The sequence below is a fragment of the Pelobates fuscus genome, chromosome 2, assembly GCF_036172605.1.
Source record: "Pelobates fuscus isolate aPelFus1 chromosome 2, aPelFus1.pri, whole genome shotgun sequence".
Classification (NCBI taxonomy): domain Eukaryota; kingdom Metazoa; phylum Chordata; class Amphibia; order Anura; family Pelobatidae; genus Pelobates; species Pelobates fuscus.
Genome location: NC_086318.1, coordinates 371,144,034 through 371,162,069, shown reverse-complemented (window position 1 = coordinate 371,162,069; position 18,036 = coordinate 371,144,034). Strand labels below are relative to the sequence as shown.

Sequence of the window (18,036 nt, the reverse complement as noted above, 5' to 3'; positions counted from 1 at the left end):
TCAATTTAGGCCTGTTAAAGTGGAACGGCCTTCTAGGTCTTAGCCAAGCAGAGTCGCAAGTCCAGAACTGTATTATTTTGTATTGTATTTACATACATGAACACATACTTTAAATTAGAAAGTTATAGAAAATGAAAATAAAACCTTAAGAAAGAATATTTTATTATTAACAGAAAATAGGAAAACAAAAGTCCAAAGGAGATCTGATATTTACACATAATGGATTCAAACTGATGCAACTGAGCCAGTGAAGGACAGCAAGTTAATGTTTGTATTGGTCTACACAGTAATACACGCGATGAAGTACTGTCCTAAGATAATACATGTTCCAGAACTCCTTGTCTGATCAACTGCTCACACTTCCACCGGGGAAGGAAATGCTAGGAAATAGAAAAGAAACAGGAGACATGTACAACATATTAAGGTCAAGACTTCCATACGTAAATGGTGCTCTAAATTCCCCTATGAAAAAAAAATAAAAATATATATATATATATATATATATATATATATATATATATATATATATATAAATAATAATAATAATAATAATAATAATAATAATAATACAAACAGGAAAACTTCTACACAACTATAAAAAAAATAAAAAAATAAAAATTAGAAAACCATTCTAGTTGCTCTTTACAGGTGAAAAATAGGGAACTATGTTATTCATGTAATAAAATGAAATCTATAAGCTTCTCCCAAAATATTTATATTTTAGCTTACTAAACATCCTCTGGAAAAAATATATACAAAAGATAAAGAAATATAGCTAAATTCCAATTATGTTGCAGTTTACCTGGCTATTCTTCTTTAGTAAAATTGATGTCCCATCTTCAATTTCAAATTCACCATAATCTCTTAAGCACCGCACCTGTAAAACAAAGGTCAACATTAGAAAGATGTTTTCTCTGATGAACATTTTAAAACAAAACGGTCACTAACATTTTCAGTAGCTTTAAATGTATTTACATGGCATCCTTCAGGGTGTGATTACAACCTTAACACTCTACCTAAAATAAATTAACCCCTACAGTTCCAAATGTCTAAGTAACGCACTACTGAACGAGTACCAGAGAAGATTATCCCCTTAGAACAGGTGTTATATTGTAAAGTGAAGGCAACATGGGAGTTGTAGCCTTACAACAACACCTGGGAATCTACTTTTTGGGCATCAGTTTCATTATTTTGCACAGGTCAATCTTGTGGCATTCTTTTTACATCAATGTGTCAAAGTCCACAGAGGAAAAATACACAAACCATGTTTATTAAAAGTGAATAGACATTCCTCTACCCAGTTAACCTCTTCCCTCTCGTACCCATACACAGTTAATTTTGCATTGCACTGGTCATATTGCAGGGTATGTGCCAGGTAACTATATACATATGCACTATGTCCACAGTTAAAATGTAAATGTTCTGCTTTCTTTTTGCGAAACTGAATATACAATAGAATGCTAACAGATCTCTTAAATACTAACAAGCATGGTATTTGACCATCTGTTTTACACGCATTTTAGTTTCCCCACTTACATTAAATGGATAAATGGCTAAATATGTCCTAGAATTGCATCACACAATTCAAATAAATATAGATTTACTCAATGAGAACCTGGGAATAACAGGATGAGAAGTCCTCATAAATACAAGTATACAAATGCATTGGTAGTCCTGCTACACACTTCATGAGTTTTATGATACCATTGAACTTACCTCAATGTATAAACTTTTAGGTGGTTTCATATCTTGTGTTATATCCAAGCCATCTTCACCTCCTAATGATCTCATATATGTTGCCAGGGACTTTTTATATTGATTAAACCAGTCTGTCTACAGGAAACCATAAACCAAATACACTCATTTAGTTAGTATTCTATAAAATACAACTGCAAAGCTCTACACCAGGATTTCTCAACTTTTTTTTTGTACCTCTTTAGGTACTTTTATTAACAAACAGCTGAATAAAAGTACTCCTCAAGGCCTGTTACAAGTATTTGTTGATAGCACCATCAAAAATCCAGTATCTTCCACATCTCAATTCACTTTCCCATCTTTTCACCCTTCCAGTTTCTCTCACTCTGCCAATCATTCCCTTTTTTCTCCAAATCTAACCTTTTCAATTTCTTTCTAACCTATTCACGATGTGTCTACAAATTTTTTTCTGAAAGTTGCGTGTGAAGTTACTACACATCGGGGCAGAAGATAACACATTGAGGCTGCTGCTTGTAGGGTTTTGTTTTTGTGTATAAGGAGGCCGCTTGTTTCTGGGAGAGGCAGTGAAGGAGAGCCATCCTCCCTGGTGGTCTGGCTGTGGTAAGCGCTCTGGTGTCCCTGTGGAAGGAGAATCTGGTCTCCATGTTTGGCACACAGTCAACTGCTTTTTTACAGTCCTTTCACACAGTGATTATCTGCCAATATAACCTGGTGGCAGGACTCAAGTTATTGAAAAGCACCAGGACCAGGACCATGAGGGAGAAGCCATAGGTGCAGACCACACACTCCCTTTGTATAGTAAGGGGACACAGTTGGACATTTCTGCTTTATGCTATATACACATTTCCAAATATTCACACAGTAATTCAGAAACCTCTTCTGTAGACATGTGGAACCTCAATGCATTTGGTAGTACACTGCCATATTCCCATCGGAGAGCTCGAATTCGAAGTAATCGGTCATACCTATAAAATAAACAAAAGGTTGCAGAGAAATACAAACAAACAATTTTCCCTCTTTTAGCCTTTTTAGGGTCCAAATAAATTCTGATTTTCGTAAGAAAAAGATACACAAGTCCCCATAATATTTTAGCTTTTTGGTTGAGACTGACAGTCTATTCTATTACCAGTTTTAGCGGATTATGCTGCCAAAAGTCTACAGGCTCTTTCCTTAAGTTTTTTCTCTTTATTGCTGAAGGTCTTGATGGTAAGGCAAGTCTTTTTGCTGATGATACTAAGATATGTAACAGGGTTGATGAACGGTAAACTAGAAAAATGGTCAGAGTTGTGGCAACTGACATTTAATGTGGATAAGTGCAAGATAATGCATCTTGGATGTAAAAACCCAAAGGGCAGAGTACAGAATATTTGATAGAGTCCTAACCTCAACATCTGAGGAAAGGGATTTAGGGGTGATTATTTCTGATGACTTAAAGATAGGCAGACAATGTAATAGAGCAGCAGGAAATGCTAGCAGAATGCTTGGTTGTATAGGGAGAGGTATTCACAGTAGAAAGAGGGAAGTGCTCATGCCATTGTACAGAACACTGGTGAGACCTCACTTGGAGTATTGTACGCAGTACTGGAGACCGTATGTCCAGAAGGATATTGATACGTTAGAGAGAGTTCAGAGAAGGGCTACTGAACTGGTTCATGGATTGCAGGATAAAACTTACCAGGAAAGGTTAAAAGGATCTTAACATGTATAGCTTGGAGGAAAGACGAGACAGGGGGGATATTATAGAAACATTTAAATACATAAAGGGAATCAACACAGTAAAGGAGGAGACTATATTTAAAAGAAGAAAAACTACCACAACAAGAGGACATAGTCTTAAATTAGAGGGACACAGGTTTAAAAATCATATCAGGAAGTATTACTTTACTGAGAGGGTAGTGGATGCATGGAATAGCCTTCCAGCTGAAGTGGTAGAGGTCAACACAGTAAAAGAGTTTAAGCATGTGTGGGATAGGCATAAGGTTATCCTAACTATAAGATAAGACCAGGGACTAATGACAGCATTTAGAAAATTGGGCCTACTAGATGGGTCGAATGGTTCTTATCTGCCCTCACATTCTATGTTTCTGTTTAACTACTATTCTGCTGCGGTTTTGTTTTGTGTGTTTTTGAGTCCCCATGTCATTGCAAAGCCACCTACAGAGACAATTCCTCTCCAGCTGTAAAATGAGAAATCTACACTTATGCATTACCAGTATAAGTGCTGGACAGCCGTAATAGACTGGTAGATTTGGAGGAGAGTATTTTACGTTCAGAAAAGAAAAGTCTAGTCTTTATACGAGTATGTGTGTTTGGTAGAGTCAATGCTTTGTGCCCATGTTTTTAAAATAGTAGATGATATATTGTATACATTTCAAATAAATGAAGCCACTTAAATCAATCTTGTCCATTCAAAAAATAATAAAAGTAAAATTTTAATGAATAACCTCACTATGTTTTTAAAGCAATGTTTGCTACTTCACAATATGCGTCTTTCCTGCTACACATTTCCCCCATCTTTCTCCTCCCAGTTCATGAGCAAAAGTACGAGTCCCCGATGCCAGCCTTTTCATGCCCCTAATTCCCAACCTGTATTGGCTCAAGATGCACCAATCTGAACACAAGCCCCAACCTAAAATGACCCAAGGAACATCTCCCTGAACCCTGATATTGCAACTGAACCTCAGTCTGAAACGGCACAATGAAGTCAAACTTGTGGCCACACTCAGCACAAATCATCAGAGAGAAACCCTTTGGGTGACATACAAAAACGCTCTAGTATAGGCAGATATGTGAGCCAGGAACTGTAACTCCCAGCTCTCTCATTGGGTTTGTACGCAGAATGCAAAAAATAAATTAAAAAAATAGGCCTTGAAAGTGGAGTTTATCAGTTGATAAATTAATAAAATAAAAGACTGCAGGGGTGGTACCCTGGCACCATAACCACCTCAATAAGCTTAACCAGTTCATTAACAAAAAAAACATTTGAAACAAGGGGTGCATAGCTAGCATATTCACATACCACAACACAGCAATTTTGTGTAGACTGTTTTGTTGACAAACCTAAACATTATAAACATATTTGATTAAAGAAAAGCTTTAAAAATGTATAGTGTGCGGGGGCGGGGCCTGACCGCCATGCTGACCGGTCGCATGGCCCTGAGGCTCCAACTAATTTTACCTCCAACCGATAAAAAGCATGGGCATGCCGCCGAAAACTGGAAGGAATAGCCCACATAAGCATGCAGGAGAGGGCTGGCACCACCGCAGACCCCGAGATCGGGAGTTTCGGGGCCCCAGAGGTACGAGACTTCGGAGCCTGCGGCCTACCTGGGGAAGACGCGGGGCAGACGGCCGCTGCCCTACTCAAAAGCCTGGTCGCCATGCCACAACCCTGCAGCGCGACTCACAGGCCCCGGTCCCCCCCCCCCCTTGGGCCGGGGGGGTCATCCTGGCCCCCACTGGAGGGAGCTCAGGCGGCACAGCAGGATGCCTGAGCGCGTGTACAAGGCCTGCAACACCGGGCGCAAGTACACACATCGCCGGCGTGCAAGAAGAGTACCCGAGTCCTGTCTCCTCACTACAAGGGAACACAGCAGCAGAGCCTTGCCACACACCACGGCAAACTCCCAGCCTACCTGACTCGCATACCCAGGATCTGGACCTGGTCTCCTGGTCTTGAGCCCTCTGAGGACGCTCCTCGAACCGCAGCCCCAGGCACACACCATCAGCCAGGCATCCCGTTACCGGCCAGAACTGGTACCGGAACTGGAGGCACGAGCGGTCGCTCAAGCAGAGACTGGGGCTGTCGGAGTGGAGCATACCAGACCAGCCCTCGAATCAAGCCTCCGTTCACAGCAACATCAGGCTGGAGAAGGGTGAGCCACGAGACACAGCAAGCCTACTGCATAAGCAGCTCAGCAACACCATGCAGAAGACAGCATGATCCCTCCGGTGAGAACTCAGTGGAGCCTAACACTTGGCATTTCTGATTACAGCCTATTACTCAGTCTGACTCATGAACGATTCCACACAGAATCAACAGCGACACCCCACCTGTATCTGCCGACACATACCTACACAAGCAAGCATTCATCACTCCAGCTAAGGACTGTCCTCCCCCTGCTCTCTCTTGGTCAGCTACATGGTCAGCCAGCATATAATATACCTTTTGCATGGAGAAGTGCAGGGGTGAGGGGACTATCACTTACAAGCAGTGTAATGGTACGGAGCGGTAACTCGGCGGACAATTGATCCTGTCTGTTTAGCATAAATAATACTATCTATGCAGCATACGCCTCCTGTCTTTACCTTCTATGACCTGCTATCACTCCTCTCATAAATAACACTGTCTTTCTTCAGTCTAGGTCTAGATTTTCGACAGCGCTATACATTGCTTATCAGATCAATGCTAAGTAGGAATTCCATGTGTTATCTTTATTTTTATTTTATTTTTTCACACTATGTTTAGGCTTATCTGTCAGACCTCAGCGGCAATATCTCTGAATGCCATCTGCATAGTGTACCTAATGTTAACTAACTCTAGCTTCACTTAGCTTGTAATCTAATCTACCATGCTTAACAAAACAAAATGTGCAGAATACTCGAATGCCTTGTAACTTGGAAATGTCTAATTAACTGCCTGATTAGTGCTGTTGGGGCATTGAAAGATGCTATGTAAAACATGTGCACACAAAAATAAAGAATTATAATAAAAAAAAAAAATGTATAGTGTGCTTTATTTTGTAATATCCAACACTGGGTCTGGAATACATGCATACATTTTTTTCCCCCAATTTTCCCTCTTACAGATTTGACATAAATGTTCCAATATCTTTCTTATAGATATTTATATGGACCCTGAAGGCATTACTAGCAGTACAGCTAACTGGAAATGGCAACAGAAGTAGGTAAATACAATTAAATCACATTTATAATATAAAAAGGTATTGAATACTTCTATAGCAATCTTTACCAATGCCTGGACTGTTACAGTAATGCCAACAGTGACATTGTAGAGTTCATTCAATGATGATATGACCAATTAAAACTTAATTTACTGTTTGAAAGTAGAGATGAGCTGGCATTTTCAGCAAACTTGCAGGCATTACAACAGTGACTTGTGGCTTCTGGCAAAGAAATGTGTTCCTCTACATGCTAGTAATCACCTTGAGTTTACATGAGGGTGAGTGAGGCTTTGTTGAGTAAATTTCATTCTTCTTACATGAAAAATAAGAAAGTTTAGACTTGATTTTTTAGACGCCATCTCCCACAAGGCTATTACAGCCATAATGCTGACAGAACATCATGGGTGATGTAGTCCACAACATCAGTAGTGTCAAAGGTTGCCTATCCCTGGTTTAGCATATCAAGGGATCTATTTAATTTTCTTTAGCAGCAGTCATGTTAATATAAATCTCCTCCTCCATGACAATGCTCCTGGGGCCTCCAGCTTTGTAATTATCCCAGCTTAAGAAAGCTTTTCCCCAGCAGGGCAAGCCTCCCTCATGATGCCAACACGCTGGCTTCATTGCCAGTTCCTTAGCATCATATGTGGACATCAGTGATGGCTGATGCTTTCAGCCAATTACCATTGTGAAATGCTCCTCTAGTTGCCTTCTGAGCAAATGAGGAGCAAGATAATGTGCTGTAAACAACAACTTACAGTAAACTTTCACTCAGAGACTCAGCACTCAAAGCAACTTGAAACGAAGTTGATTTAACCCCTTAGTGACCAGACCGTTTCAGTTTTCTTACTGTTAAGGACCAGGGCTGTTTTTAAATTTCGGCTGTGTTTCTGTTTAGCTGTAATTTTCCTCTAATTTACTGTACCCAAACATATTATATACCGTTTGTCTCGCCATTAAAAGGTCTTTTTAAAGATACCATTATATCCATATCATATAATTTACTATAAACGTAATTATAAAAAAAACAAAAAAAAACCAAACACGTTTTCTAACCTTGACCCCCAAAATCTGTTATGCATCTACAACTGCCAAAAAACACCCGTGCTAAATAGTTTCTAAATTTTATCCGGAGTTTAGAAATAGCCAAATGTTAACATGTTCTTAGCTTTTTCTTTTTGCAAGTTATAGGGCAATACGTACAAGTAGCACTTTGCTATTTCCAAACCATTTTTTCCCCCAAAAATTAACGAAAGTTAATTATTAACACTGATATCTGTCCGGAAGCCCTGTATAACCCTTCCCATGTATATATTTTTTTTTAAAGAAGACAACCAAAGGCAGCGGTTCCCAAACTGTGCCCTCAGGGGTGCTGCAGAATATTTCCCCGTTGCTATAAACATTACGGCTCAACAGGGACCTGGTCGAGTGCCGCGGCCCTTTAAGACAGCGACCGGGCCCCTGTAATGTCGGCTGGCTGACATAGCAATTTAAAAATACATGTACTGAGTACTTTAAGGGTTACTGCCAAAGAACACCCCAATATGTGTTCAGCAACATCTCCCGAGTACAACAGTACCTCCAATGTACAGGTTTTATAGGTTTCTGCAAACTTACAGGGGTCAAATATAGGGCTTTCCCCTTTTCCATGTTTGCACATTGAAATTTGCCAGATTGGTTTGCTGGGCCTATGTTGCCTTTGAGAGCTTATGGCAGCCGATGAATGAAAATTAACCCCATAATGGCATACCATTTGTAAAAGTAGACAACCCACGGTATTCAAAATGGGGTATGTCCAGTCTTTGTTAGTAGCCACAAACCCTGGCCAAAATTAGCATTTAGGTTTGGGTTTTTTTGCATTTTTTTCCCCACACATAAACTGACATTTTACCGAAGACATCAGTATAATACATTTTACTGCTCTAAAACACTCATTTGTGTAGAGTAATGTCTCACAAACAGGTTTTATGGTGATTTGGAAAGCTACAGGGTCAAACATAAGATTTGCCAATTTTTGTAAATTGCTATTTGCCAGATTGGCTATGTTGCCTTTGAGATGGTATGGCAACCCAAAAATGAAAATGAACCCCACCATGACATACCATTTGAAAAAGTAGACAACCCAGGGTATCCAAAATGGGGTATGTCCAGTCTTTTGAAGTAACCCCAAACGCTGGCCAAAGTGAACGTTCAATTGGTCTTTGCATTTTTATTGGTGATTTCATCGGCGTGATAAGTTTTACTGTTGTAAACACTCATATTTGTATTCAGCAAAGTCTCGAAGTTTTGCAAATGGGGTAAGTCCAGTCTTTTTTTAGTAGCCACTTAGTCACAAACACTGGCTAAAATTGGCGCTCTAATTAGTTTTTTGCATTTTTCACACACAAATATTAACGCTTACGCTGACTGGACATACCCCATTTGCTTTACCTTGGGTTGCCTACTATTGCAAAGGGTATGCCATCATGGGGGTAATTCCCATTCCTGGACTACCATATGGTCTCAAAGGCAACGTAACCAATCTGGTGAATTTCAATGTGAAATACCTGAAAAATGTAATATGCTATATTTGACTATGTAACTTCCCCAAACAACATAAAACTTATACATAGGGGTTACTGTTTTACACGTGAGACATCGGTGAATACAAATGTGTATTTTATTGTAGTAAAAGCAAACAGTATTATGACAATCACAGTTAAAATGTCATGCAGAACTAAAAAAAAAAATTTAATTTCTCCCATTTTTAAAAAATTACCGTATTTATCGGCATATAACACGCACCTCATTTTAAGAAGGAAATTTCAGAAAAAAATAAAAATTCAAATAAAGAACTTTGAAGCAAAATAAGGGTAGCTCAGAACTTTTTTCTATTAATATTATTAACACTTATGAGGTAAATAACGTAAAATGACAGTAAAAGCAACTGTTTTAACAAAGAAACTTGGATATTATATGTTTTTACAAAAGTTTACTCAGAAATCGCTGCTATCTGGGAAACCAAGAATCTCTTCATCTTCACTGCTATCTTCAATATCTTTGAACTGAACACTGCTACTGTCTTCATAAATCAGCTCGTCTTCACCATCCAAAGCATTGCTTATGCCACATTTCTTAAAAGATTTGATAATATCTTCTTTAACTGCGTCCCACGAAGTCTTTATCCACTGACACACTTTTGAAATGCCAGGTCTTTTCATTCTCCCAGAACTCGTACTTTCATCACACATGTATTTATTCCATTCTTCACGCATGAAGGCTTTAAAGGGCTTGTTAATGGAAACATCCAATGGCTGCAATTGTGATGCAAGTCCTCCTGGAATGACTGCTACTTCTGTTTTGCACATTTGAAATTCTTTGTTGGTTCTGTAAGATGAGATCTGAATGAGTCCAGTACTAACAAGGATGGCTTCTTTAACAAAGCACCTGGGCGCTTCTCCACCACATTTCTGATCCAAAGCCTCATGCCTTCTTCGTCCATCCAACCTTTGGGATGATCATGCACCTTTATGCCACTTGGAATCTTCTCCTTAGGAAAAGTTTTCCTTTTAAAAATGACCAATGGTGGTCTGCAGTGACAGCAAGGACCACAGTGTAACAATTTTTTTCATGCCCTGAAGTTTTAATTGTTACCGTCTTGGCACCTTTTGCTTCAATAGTTTTATTTGAAGGAACATCAAAAGTGAGTGGTACTTCGTCCATGTTGCCGATTTGACCAATTTCAAAATTTTGTCTCTTCCTTTGTTTGATAATAAATGTATGAAAATGTATTATCTTCTCTTCATAATCTTCTGGCATATGCTGGGCAATCCTGGTTCTTGTTCGCATCCGAAGCTCATGCCTCTTCATAAATCTTTGGCACCATGATGCTGTCCCTTTGAAATCTTGTATTTGCAACTCTTTGCTGATTTTCACTGCTTGAATTTTGATCATTTTTGTTGATAATGCAATGCCCGCTTTTCTATGATTAAGTACAAATTCCTTCACCCGTTCTTCTAATTTTGGCCATTTAGCAATACCGCTAAAAATTGCAGTTTTGAGTTTTTGCAGCATTGAGTTTTTCTTCCATTTTACGCCACTCTCTTATTGTGCATTCTGTTGGTGGCTCTCTAAAATGCCTTGCTGCAGCCCTATTTCCATGTTGCTTGGCATATTCCACAACCTTTAACTTGAAACCAGCTGTATATACTGCACGCTTTTGCTTTGATTCCATTAGGGATACCGTAGTAGGGAAATACCGGTACCGTAAGTACGTAATGAATGCACGTATGATAGTGCAGAGTTCAGCGTCGGAATGTCAGGATGAGTCACATTGCAGTGGTATACTTTTTTATCCAAGTTTAAATTAAAAAAAGAGTAAGGTAGTATCAGGGGTGTGTAAATTTACCGGTACTCTTGTTATATCTGTGTGTTGTAGGATGGCTGTGTATAGTGTGTGTTGTAGGATGGCTTTGTTAGCATGTGTTTGTATGGTATGGTAAAATTAAGGATGGGCTCGGACGTATTCAGATTGAGCCTCCCAGGAAGCCAATCATAGGTAGTGAGGCAATTCCCCAAACAGTTAGTATGGCTGAATTTGCACCGCATCCGCACTAAACACGCACATGACCCTTTTTTTATCCGCAGCAGAATCGGATCGCATTGTGGTTCACACTAGTGCGATCCGATTCTGTGCGAACTTGCAGATCGCACTGCGATATGCGATCTCAACTGGGGGTGTCGTTAACTTTTAATTGACATCCCCTGCGTATCGCATATGGCAGTGTGAACTGCCAGAGGTGCGGATGCGATGCGGGAACAAGCTGCATATTCGCAGCGTTCCCGCATCGTACAAGTGTGAACCGGCACTTAAGGTCCATGCACACTGATGCCTTTGCAGGGAGGGGGGCCTGTCGGGATGGGAGCTACTAGACACACACTAGCCCCCCGAAGGCAGCAGTGTGCACTGATTTAAAAGTGGACCAGATCATCAAAAGAAGTCTGCCAGGGGGAGCAAAGAAACACTGCCTGGTAGGGAGACAGACACAAGCCATCAGCAGTGTTTCTTTGCTCCCCACCTGGCAGACTTCTTTTAATACTCTGGTACCCTTTAAAATCAATGCACACTGCAGGGAGGGGGGTCAGCTAGTGTATGTAGTAGTCTATTGCTCCCCCTTGCTCTGTCAGGCAGTGTCTAATCTTTGTGTGCAATATCGTACTTGTCACATTCTTGAAATTCCTTAAATGCCATTCCCTAAATGCCTGTACCTCAGTGAAACTTTCGCCGAGTAACTCTCGCGAGCAATGCAGAGCCGTTGCCGTGGTTATGCTCCGGTAGGCCGCGAGATTTACTGGTGTGACGTATCCCCTGTAACAGGAAGGCTGCACTGGAGGTCTGTAATGCCGCGCCATTCAAGAAGAATTCCACTTGCTTACATTATGTGACACATTCCAGTGTAGCAGAGGAAGGCTGCCGGGGACTGCAATGTGCGCCGATGACATCCATTCGCGATGCTATGCGGTATGTACTATGGGTCCTTAATATTATATCGGCGTATAACACGCACACATCATTTGCCCCCTATTTTCAGGGAGAAAAAGTGTGTTATAGGCTGATAAATACGGTATTTTATTCATATTAAATTATGTGTCATAGCTAAATATTTAGCCCTATTTCTCCTGAATAAAATGATATATAATAAGTGTGGGTGCACTTAATATGAAAGAGGTGCATTACAGTTGGACAGACATAGTCAAATTCCAAGTTTTGCTTACGTTTTATTTTGATCAAAACGTGTACATTTGGCCTTAAACAAAAATCTCCACAACAGTCAAGCCATAAGACTTGCTTTTCCCACAGAAATCACAAATTTGCAGTGATGTTACTACCGCAAAGGATTCTGGGTGGGCATATTCAAATCACATTTTTGCCTCATTCCATTTTAAACATGGATTCCTTTGGATCTGTGTTTGCTGTATACAACAGCTTTGAAACACAACTGAGTAAAAGATGCAAAGCCAGTGAACCATTCATGGACAGCTGTTTCATTGTTAATGCAAATCATCAGCATAGGGTTGGTTACTGGTTTGCTATTGAGGCTTGGTAGTGCTTGGGAAGCAAAAAACAAAATGGCTTGACTGGTATGCAGATTTTTGTTTAACATTGTAATAACTAGCCACTTTGGTTAAAGGGGACATTATGAAAATAGAAACTTACAGGTATGCTAAAATGCAGCGTCGATTCCGTAGGAGACAGCAATGTCGGAACTTAATTGTTGGTATTAAATCACCGCGGCCTTCAGATTTTGCTTCATTACTGAAGAGAGAGAAACATAAAATAAAATTTATGAACTTTAATTCCTGCGGTTGCATTAGTCACGGACCAGGTTTAACTTTATTGCTCGTTAACTTTTTAGAGTGGTATCTAAATTATATGAAGGGAATTTCATGTAGAGTATTTTTTAAATGTAAACCAAGCTCAGGGCACCAGACAATATAACAAATACATCTGCAATAGCCTTTAATTGGAGACAGTTAAAGTTAAAGCAATGCAGTTAAAGAAAACACGTTCATACAGGCAGAGCCTGATGAATACAATGTGCCTGTCCCAACCATTAAGAACACAATAATACCATAGGGTCCAAATTTTGGGTACAGAAAATGAGTTTAAGAGCTACTGCTTGATTACATTACTAGCTTTGACCAAGTACACAGGACAGTCTTTTGTTTAACATTTAAAGAGGACTTACACATCTGATTGGTTCTGCTCATACAAAGCTTTCATTTCCTCGAGAACTTGCCTGATTCCATCCTCCTAAAACACACATACGTCAGATACATAAAACACTAGCATTGACTAAAAATACAATACACAGCGACAGCTCAGCAATTACATTCAAATACGCAGAACAAAACCAGAGTTGCGTACAGCTTCCAAATACACTGAATAATTCACAAAAATATGGAAAAAACATAATATTGTCATAATTGTACATACCCTTACAAAATCAAATAGATCAATTATTAATTTCTTACTTTGTGGCGCCAAACAATAACTAGCAAAATTTTTAATATAATCTGAACCTCTCTGTCCTGGGGTGAAGTGGCCAGGGTGCCTACAGTAGCCATTTAAGCATATTAACATCATATTGCATAGCTAGATCCATTAGGATTTCACTTAAGATATGCAATTTAAGAATGAAAGAAAAAAAAAAAAAAAAAATTATATATATATATATATATATATATATATTTATATTTTTTTTTTTTAAAGTTATTTAGTGGGCATGGAGCTTTGAGTTACCCTTTTATACGTTGTCAAAGCCAATGCCCAGAGTGCTATTTGTGCAGCACAAGCAATTTTAATAAGCATGCTGTATATTTGGTCTCTGGTTTCCCCAGATACAGCACACAAAAGAACAAAACTTGGATGACAAGACATGAGCCAGAGGACATTTTGGAGATATGGAAACATAGCATGGTGCTCTAGTCTAGAGAAATAAACTCACAGTAATGTGCAATATGCACGAGTGTATTACTGTGCTTTCCAACAAACAAACTCACAGATATTTACAACATGAATGAGTTTATTACAGAGAGTTCCCCAGCAATAAAACATTCAGTAATGTACAATATGTTTGAGTATATTACAGTGCACCACCACATCGATTTGCAATAGTGTATTACAGTGCTCCCCATCAATAAAAGTCATAGTTACATGCAATATGTAGGAGAACACTGTTCAACAATACAAATTAAAACTACCTGACTAATATCATGTAGGTCCCACTCATGCTACCAAAACAGCTCTGATGTGTCGAGGAATGGACTTCACAAGAATGTGTCCTGTGGTATCTGGCACCAAAACATTAGCAGCAGATTCTTTAAGTCCTGCAAGTTGCGAGATGAGGCCTCCATGGATCAGATTTGTTGCTCCAGCACATCCCACAGATGCTCACTCGGATTGAGATCTGGGAAATTTGGGGGCCAAGGCAAAACTTTCAACTATATGTCATGTTCCTTAACCCCTTAAGGACTAGACTGTTATTGCGATGTTGTACATTTGCGACCAGGCTTTTTTTACACTTTTGTGGTGTCTGTGTATAGCTGTAATTTTCCGCTCTCTCATTAACTGTTCCCATACAAATTATATATATATTTTTTTTTAGGACAAAAAGGGCTTTCTTTACATACCATTATTTATATAAGCTCATGTAATTTAATTGGAAAAAAAATAAAAAAATAAGATGAAAAATTGAAAAAAAAAATACATGTTTTTTGACTTTTACTTGAAAAATCTTTTACTCATCTACAAAAGCAAATAAAAAAAACCTGCTAAATAGATTCAAAATGTTGTCCTGAGTTTAAAAATCCCCAGTGTTTACGTGCTTTTTTTTGCAAGTTATAGGGCTATAGGTACAAGTAGGATATTGCGGTTTCAAAACATACATTTTTAAAATGTATCAATAGTGACATTGTAACACTATTATCTGTCATAAATCTCTGAATAACACCCCACATGTACATATTTTTTTTTTTTTAAAGTAGACAAGCCAGGGTATTCAATATGGGGTATGTCCAGTCTTTTTTAGTAGCCACTTAGTCGAAAACACTGGCCAAAGTTAGCGTTCATATTTGTTTGTGTGTGAAAAAAGTAAAAAACTAAATAAACGCTAATTTTGGCCAGTGTTTGTGACTAAGTGGCTACTAAAAGAGACTGGACATACCCCATTTGCAATACTTTGGGTTGTCTTCTTTTGCAAATGGTATGCCATCATGGGGGTAATTCTCATTCCTGGGCTACCATATGCTCTCAAAGGCAACGTAACCAACCTGGCCATTTTAAATGTAAAAATATTTGACCCATATATTTGACCCTGTAACTTTCAAAACACTATAAAACCTGTACATGGGAGGTACCGTTATACTCTGGAGACTTTGCTGAACACAAATATTCGTGTTTCAAAACAGGAAAACGTATCACAACAATTATATCATCAGTAAAAGTGCTATTTGTGTGTGAAAAATGCAAAAAAAAAGTAACTTTCACTGACAATATCATCGCTGTGATGTTTTACTGTTTTGAATCAATAATATTTGTGTTCAGCGAAGTCTCCCGAGTAAAACAGTACCCCCGTGTACAGGTTTTAGGATGTCATAGAATGTTACAGGGTAAAATATAGTGCTAGCAAATTAAATTCTCCGGACTTTTGGCCTGGGTTGGCAGGCAGGTCCCTCAAATTGCAATCAATAAAAATTACTTAATTATGTAAAAATATTACATAAATACGCACGTAGAATTTAAATATATATGCATATTTATATATTTGAAGTCTACGTGTATATTTATATAATTTTGTATATGGACATATGTATATTTTGTATTTATTTATATATACATAGATATATATACAATTTCATTCTAAGTGTATTTTTATATAAATATATATATATATATATATATATATATAACTATCAAAATACAGTTAGAATAAAATTTCATAGATATATATATTTTTTATTATTTTTACATGTTTTTATTTAATTTAAATTACTTATTTGTATTTTATTATATATATATATATATATATATATATATATATATATATATACACACACACACGTGTACATATTAATATAAAAATACACTTAGTATGACATTATATATATATGTGATATATAGACATTATATAGATATAATATGTCTATATATATCATATACACAGACATACATATAAATTTTTTTTTTTTTTATGATTTTGCACAGGCAGTCCCCCTGCAGGCAGACACATGGACACCTAGTGTGACCATGTGATTGCTGTGTTGAGCGATCACATGGCCCCAGAGGTCCTAATCTGCCCCGGGGAGACTGTCTGGACTGCAGGCAGTCTCCCCACACCGGGACCAATGCCAAACGCTGCCGGGGGAACGACGGCGATCGGGTAAGTACATATTATCGTTCGGACGGTTCAGGACCGTCACCGTTCGGCAAGACAAAAATGCCGACGACGGTCCTGAACCGTCCTAAGTCGTTAAGGGGTTAAACCATTCCTGAACAATGTTTGCAGTGTGGCATGGTGCATTTTTCTACTGAAAGAGGCCCCTACCATCAGGGAACACCATTGCCATGAAGGAGTGCCAATGAGCCTTTGGCGTTCAAGGACCCATCACCAGGTTCCAAGTGTTTCTTCTTTGCACCACTTTGGGTAGATACTATCCACTGCATAAGAGGAATACCCTACAAGACTTGCCTTTTTTTTTTAGATGCTCTGACCCAGTTGTCACGCCATAACTATTTGGTCCTTGTCAAAGTTACTCAGATCTCTCTGCTTGCCCATTTTAACTGCTTCCAACACATGAAATTTGATAACTGACTGTTAATATGCTTCCCAATATATCCCACCCCTTGACAGGTACCATTGTGACAATACAATCAATGCCATTCACTCCACTGGTTAGTGGTTCTAAAGGAACACTATAGGGTCAGGAAGACAAACATGTATTCCTGACCCTATAGTGTTAAAACCACTATCTAGCCCCCACATGCCTCCCTTAATATAATAACATCTTACTTATATTCAAGTCTGCAACTGCTGCCTCGGCCCCTGATCTGCCTGTTTGGCTGACATCATCAGAAGCGGTGGTCTGAACCAATCACAATGCTTCACCATAGGATTGGCTGAGATTGTCAAGGAGGCAGAGCCAGCACAGCACTAGCCATGCAACATCCCCTCATAGATACAAGTTGGATCAATGTGTAAAGTTCCATGTCTCCATGCAGATGGTGTTGAATGACAGTGCACTGCCCGAGGAAGCACCACAAGTAGCCATCTGAGGAGTGGCCAGTGAGGTTATCACTAGTATAATGTAAACACTGCCTTTTCTCTGAAAAGACAGTGTTTACAGCAAAAAGCCTGAAGGTAATCTACTCACCAGAACAAATTCAACAAGCTGTAGTTGTTCTGGTGACTGTAGTGTCCCTTTAATGTTGTGGCTAATCTGTGTCTAATTACAGTGCAGCCCAGCAGTAACAGTCACAGTAATGTGCAGTGTGTTTGAGAGCATTAAAGAGTTTTGCAGCAATAAAACACAGAGTAATAAGATGTTACTGTGCAGACATCATGTCTTAAATCTGCCCCCCACCCCCGGCTACCCATGGTAAAGCAAAACACACACACACACACACACACACACACACACACACACACACACACACACACACTCTATATGTACCAGGAGCACTCACATTAAAGGCAGGGAGCTGTCCATCCGAGGCCCGGTGGAGCTCTCGAATCAGCTCGATCGCTTTCTCACAAAACATCTCACACAGCCTCAATCCCAGGCGATAGCGGACAGCAAACTTGGCGCCACAAACACAGTCTGCCAGGAGAGGAGGGGAAACATGTCTGAAGCCAGCGACGCCATCTTGAATCCTGGC

General features: G+C 39.1%; 1 protein-coding gene across 1 annotated transcript; it reads right to left on the bottom strand.

Annotated features, from left to right (window-relative positions):
• Nucleotides 1-252: 252 nt before the first annotated feature.
• On the bottom strand, nucleotides 253-18,033 carry GINS1 (GINS complex subunit 1). The gene is made up of 7 exons (XM_063441396.1): nucleotides 17,845-18,033; nucleotides 13,349-13,413; nucleotides 12,817-12,915; nucleotides 2,591-2,681; nucleotides 1,717-1,833; nucleotides 803-877; nucleotides 253-380 (listed from the first exon to the last, which is right to left on the bottom strand). The coding sequence occupies exons 1-7, from the start codon at nucleotides 17,917-17,919 to the stop codon at nucleotides 312-314; spliced, it is 591 nt and encodes a 196-aa protein (XP_063297466.1). The 5' UTR covers nucleotides 17,920-18,033; the 3' UTR covers nucleotides 253-311.
• Nucleotides 18,034-18,036: the final 3 nt, after the last annotated feature.

Bases quoted from the DNA above. Each gene is read 5' to 3' on its own strand.
- GINS1 (XM_063441396.1), bottom strand. From the start codon at position 17,919: ATGTTTTGTGAGAAAGCGATCGAGCTGATTCGAGAGCTCCACCGGGCC. The intron at 13,414-17,844 runs GTGAGTGCTCCT...TGTGTGTTTTAG, and splicing joins GACAGCTCCCTGCCTTTAAT to GAGGATGGAATCAGGCAAGT. The intron at 12,916-13,348 runs GTAAGTCCTCTT...CTCTCTCTTCAG, and splicing joins GAGCAGAACCAATCAGATGT to TAATGAAGCAAAATCTGAAG.